General features: G+C 53.1%; 1 protein-coding gene across 1 annotated transcript; it reads left to right on the top strand.

Annotated features, from left to right (window-relative positions):
• Positions 1-2,840: 2,840 nt before the first annotated feature.
• Positions 2,841-4,429, top strand: LOC139839167 (uncharacterized). Its single transcript, XM_071829213.1, has 2 exons — positions 2,841-3,279; positions 4,386-4,429. The coding sequence occupies exons 1-2, from the start codon at positions 2,841-2,843 to the stop codon at positions 4,427-4,429; spliced, it is 483 nt and encodes a 160-aa protein (XP_071685314.1).
• The last annotated feature ends 1,246 nt before the right edge of the window (positions 4,430-5,675 follow it).

Raw genomic sequence — 5,675 nt, forward strand, 5'->3', positions numbered from 1 at the left:
TGGCTCCGGCTTCTGTGGCTGCCTTCGCCATGGCGCTGGCTGCCCTGGTCGTTCCGGCTCCGGCGAGGCTCCGGGTCGCGGCTCCGGCGAGGCTCTGGGTCGCGCTCCTCATTCTGACTCCTTCTGGGCTCGGGCTCACGAACGTTGTTCTGGTTCCGGCGAGGTTCCGGCGAGCGCTCCTTGTTTCTGTTTCTTGGCAGCACGTTGTCGCGGATAACAATCCCACCATGCCCTGGGGGCCTGGTGTTTCCGGCTGGACTACGGCGGCGAGGGGGTCGCGGGTAACCATTAGGCGGAGGAGAGGGGTTGCGATATTTGTCTCGTCCAGAGTACATTGCATCCTTTCCCTTTCTTGGATCTGACGAAGGCATCTTTGACGGAACGGGGATCGGATTTGGGTGTTCCCTGGTTCTTCTTCTGCGCTCCGAGGATCCGGTGTGTGATTCATCATCGGGATGCCGATCGGCGCGAGCGTCCTTCTGCGCGGTGGATACACAGTTATCCGGATTGGATTCTAACCTGCACGAAGTATCTGCCTTGCTTTGCTGCTGCATTGCTGAAGCGACAAGTTTGCGGAGGTAGTTGATATCAACCTCTTCGTACTTCTTCTTCAACAGCTCCGCAGCTTTTAGCATGTTGTCCTTTGGGGTTTCCAACGGCTGCTGCTCTGCGGGCGTGGCGAAGTTGATTCTGCGAGGCGGGATTGCTTCTCTAACAATTCGATCGGCCTCCGCCTGCGCATAGGTCATCTTTACTTCCCACTCTTGCGCCATGCTCTTGACATGCTCGAGTGTGGCAGCAATTTCGCGATCCTGTCTGTCGAATTGGTCCACCAAACCTGCAGCTTCTGCCCTTTCATCCCTTAAAATGCGGCTGCGGCATCAGCGAGCTTCTTGGCTGTGGCCAGCATTTCCTTTCTAGTGGCCTCTAGAGCCTCCGGATCTGCGGCGTCGCCCGGGGTTATAGGTTTGTTAAGAACTGCTCGTGCAACCATCTCTTCAGCTGACAGGAGTTCCTCCGAGGAAGAATCCCTGCGGGGTCGCTCCCGTGACAGTGGAGATCCTTGGCGGGATGGCTGAGGGTCAGATTGGTTGGTTGCCTCTTCTGATCCAGGTTGCCCCAGCGCTGCTACGGTTGCGAGAACCTGCTTAGGCTGGGCGGAGTCGACTTCAGGCTGATCACCGAAACCGTACTCCCCTAGCTTGCGGTTAAACTCGTCAGTATCCATGGAGGGGGTATCTCCGGAAATTGGGCTCAGATTGCCCAAAATCGACTCTTCAACCGGAGTTTCGCTTTCTCCGACAGGCTCAGCCTGACCCGGATCCGCGTCGTTTTCCGGTGCCTCTACCTGCTCAGGACCAGCTCCGTCTTCTTGAGGGGCGGTTCCGGCGGTATGGGCCAAGAAGTGTACGAAGTGGCACCTCTGCTTTTCTAACACCTGGGAGACCCAGGCGGATCTGCATTGGTCTTCCACCGTTGTTTCCTGCTCAGGGGCGGATTGGGTGGGCTTTGAAAATTCCAGATCCGAGGCGGAATCTTCCTTGGGAAGCTCCTGCATCTCAGATCGGATCTTCGCGACAGCGTCCAGCTCTGCGGCGGTCGCGTCTGCGTTACTTACCAGTGGGTTTCCATCGGAATCGACGGTTTCCCCGATGAAGATGTGTATGCCGCCAACTGGGACGATGGAGAGCTTGATGGGGTTTGTCCTAGCCGGAATCCAACACTCATCCGGAGGGACGATCGGCAGATTTCCGGCGTAGAGGACGCGCCCCACAGCGATGGTGTCGTCGTAGCTTCCCATGGCGGAACCCTCCCGGTTCCGGCCTCCAGACGCCACAGGCCCCACGGTGGGCGCCAACTGTCGTTGCCTATTCGACGGTACCTCGGAGGAGGGATCCTCACGAGGGAGAGAAGAAGTAGGGGCCATAGGGCGGAGTGCACGCAGGACGGTGGTACGCGATTTACCCAGCTTCGGAACACCTGCACGATGACAGGGCCTACTGCTGCTTGTCTGGAATTATCTGGGCGCTTTCGCGTTGTTACAATGAGTTGTGGTTGTGCCTCTAGGGCTCCCAGGATCCGGCTTATAAAGGCGCACAGATCTAGGGTTTACATGGAGAGTCCTAGCCGGAATACAAGTTGCCTAACTACGGTACAATGTCTTGCCGTGTACGTCAAGGATCTGCCTTCCTTCAAGTACGTGCTGGATCCGGATACTTCATGGGCTGTCACGGATCCAGCCTCCTTCGTAAGTCGGTTGAGATCCGGCTTCCTGTTCCTGGGCTGGACTTCATCCTTCATGATCTACAACAACTGGGCCGCCCGATGGGCCACATGCCTCACCACCAACTATGGGCCACCCGGGCTTGCCGGATCTAGGTCATGCCGTTGATATACCCATAAAGTATACCCACAACACCTACCACTTTCGGTGTGGTGCTTGAGAAGGAGGGATTTCAAACATCTCGAGGATAAGTGTGTGAACAGGCTACCCACATGGAACGGAAAACTTATCACCACGGCCGGCCGTGCCTCCCTTGTGAAGTCTGTGATCACCTCCCAGGCAATCTACCACCTCACACCACTCTCCACCCCCCGGGAACCATAAATTTATCAACAAGATTCAACGAGCCTTCCTTTGGTCCGCTAAGGACTCCACCACCGGGGCAAAATGCAAGGTCAACTGGGAAGTTGTTTGCCGGCCGAAGAAACTTGGAGGGCTTGGGATTCTTCATTTGGAGAAATTTGCAACGGCCCTTCACTTGCGATGGCCTTGGCTAGAGTGGAAAGACCCCTCCAAGATTTGGGTTGGCTCCAGAAACCCATGCTCCGAAGCAGACATGGAGATCTTCTATGCGGCAACCATGATTACCTTGGGAAATGGGAAGAAGACCCCCTTTTGGCAAGCCCCTTGGCTTCATGGTAGAAAGCTGATCGACATCGCCCATGTCATATATGCGGTGTCCAAGAGAAAGAATTGGAAGGTGTCGCATGCTATGAATGGCGAGGCATGGATTAGAAAAATCACTTTGGATGCTTCCTTCTCCTTAGACCACTTCTCACAATTTGTCGACCTTTGGTCCCTTCTCTCCACCATCAACCTCAACCCCAAGGTGGAGGACAACATCACTTGGAGGCTTACCCCGAGCGGGAACTACACGGTAAAGTTGGCTTATGAACTACAACTTCTTGTGTCAACCGCCTCGCCCATGAACAAGAGGATATGGAAGGCATGGGCGCCGCCCAAGGTTAAATTCTTTGCATGGCTTGCCAACCAAGGTAGAATTTGGATGGCCGACCGCTTAGCCAAACGAGGTTGGCCTAATTGTGGCCTTTGCCCCCTTTGCAAACAATGTACGGAATCCACCGAGCATCTTTTTGTCCATTGCCGCTTCACCATCCACCTTTGGGGCCTCGCCAAAGATTGGTTGGGGCTCACCTCCCTCAATGCCACACAATGGACAGGCTTGGATACGCAAGGTTGGTGGAATTTCATGGCGGGTGGAGGGATGCCACACCGCAAGGCAATGGCATCCATCACCTTGTTGGTCTCATGGGAGGTTTGGAACGAGAGAAATGCTAGAGTCTTCCGCTCTAAGAGTGCACCGACACAAGTAGTCTTCGATAGGATTAGAGGCGAGGCCCGTTTTTGGGTGTTAGCGGGAGCTAAGAGCTTGAGTAACTTGATGCCGCGAGGATAGTCCTTTTGTACTAAGGTCCGGTCCGTTTGTAACCGCATGCTCTTTCATGCTAAACCTTCTTCTTAATTAATAGATTGGGGCAAAACTTTTACCCCCGTTTTAAAAAAAAAGTAGGTAAGTTATCGATATTACCTCCAACCAAGTTTTCTATATCTTCTCCGTCATTGTTTTAGAACGGGGGTCTAAAAAAAAGTAGGTAAGTCATTGTTTAAAAAAAAAGAGAATTGAAGGTGTCTTCTATATTATCATTTTGCCCTTTGTTGTTGCACAGATTAGTATCGAACTGAAGTTTTTCTGCTCAGCCGATTTCTTACTTAGTAAAAAGCATCAGCTTCATCTTGCTCCAACAGAACCTTCTCCATTTGTTCCAGCGCCAACAGAGTTCTTGTACTAGCAATAATTTCTTTGCCTCCTCGGATGGAACCACCGGTTGGAGCTGGAGGGGCATTTTCTGAATTTTCTTCCTTTTCATTAGTTATATACTGCACTGAGTTGAAATTTTATCATTCAAACATTGGATTAAAAGGTTATCATTCAACTATTGGTCGAAAGGTTTTAGCAACTGAGGGCATGCACGGTGCACATTACATATTTGATCATCTATCAAGTACCGATGCATTCAGAAGATACATTAAAAGAAAGAACACTGATGCGAGTATTTCAATATGAAAATATATTTTTCAGGTATAAGCACCAACATATCATTCACAAAGCTAAGGAAAGATTGAATCAATTTCCTTGCTTGTTATAAGACGTCACAACAGACGACGAGGCATTCAGGCCCTCACGCATAGCATTACAAAGAAGTGTAAGTAAGTCTAGCCTAGCCGCGTTACATGGAATAGTTATCATGGAGAGGTGCCTCCAAAGCGTACGGGTCTTCAATGTTGAAGTCGAGCTGATCCGGCAGCTCAAAATCCATGAACTCGTCCAAGTTTATGTCCTGATCCAGCATCTCAAAATCCATGAACGGCACATCGCTGGAGAATGATCCTTGACCAAACGGTACCATCGCTGCCGCCGGCGCTGCACCATCATCGTACTCATTCATCACGCCTGGGGCTCCTTGATCTGATGTTTGCGTACCGCCGTGTGTTCCGAGGTTCGCCGCGCCAGGTCCTGCGTAGTATCCAAGGTCTTGGAAATAATCCAGCTGGGTCAAATCGTCCCGCTGGTACTGCAGGTAGTATTGATCTGAGCACGACGTCGCAGCCGGCCTTGCACTGTCGTCATCTTCATGCTCTAGGAGATCCACCACTTCCACTGCAGGGAGGACATAGTTCGCCGCAGAGATGTGGTCGGGCTCGTCTGCTCTCTCTTGCGCTCCACCGTCGTCGCCGCGCTCCTTCTTGGAATTCTTGCCATGCCCACTGAGCCGGATACGATTCAGCCTCAGCGAGGACGAGGCCAGATGGTCCGGGGCCGTGATCGAATACTCGTGCATGACCCATCCCGTGCTGCCCTTCACGCCGTGCTCGTGGAAGTTGAGCATGTATTTCTTCCAGGTGATCTCATCCGTGCCGACCCGCAGCCTTTCGCCGTCCATGGGGGCCTTCTGCCCTTCCCAGCACCCTCCTTTGTCGACGCAGGTACGCTTCTGCCGATTGCCCTTGGCGTGCTTCGTTTGTACGTCGGAGAAGAAGAAGGCGTCGTCCTCCCGATTGTGTGCCTTGAGGAGCTTCCATGGCGGAGCGCTCAGCGGATCGGCCTTCAAGATCACGCCCTCCAGCGGGAGCTGCTGATCAAGGATCCGACGCAGCAGGTACTGCTCCACCAGCTCGTCGTCGTCAGGCTCGAACTTGAATCCCGGTGAGAGGCCAAGGGCGCCGAGCACGTGCTGCGCCTCCTCCATGGCGCGCCTTGCTAGTTAGGGTTTGCTAGATCGAGCTTCTCTTAGAGGAGGGAGGTTGTAGGTGTCGCGTATTCGGTACTAGTATTTATGCATGCTGGGCATGGAGGCACGACGTATTTCCG

Source organism: Lolium perenne, chromosome 4 (genome assembly GCF_019359855.2).
Source record: "Lolium perenne isolate Kyuss_39 chromosome 4, Kyuss_2.0, whole genome shotgun sequence".
NCBI lineage: Eukaryota > Viridiplantae > Streptophyta > Magnoliopsida > Poales > Poaceae > Lolium > Lolium perenne.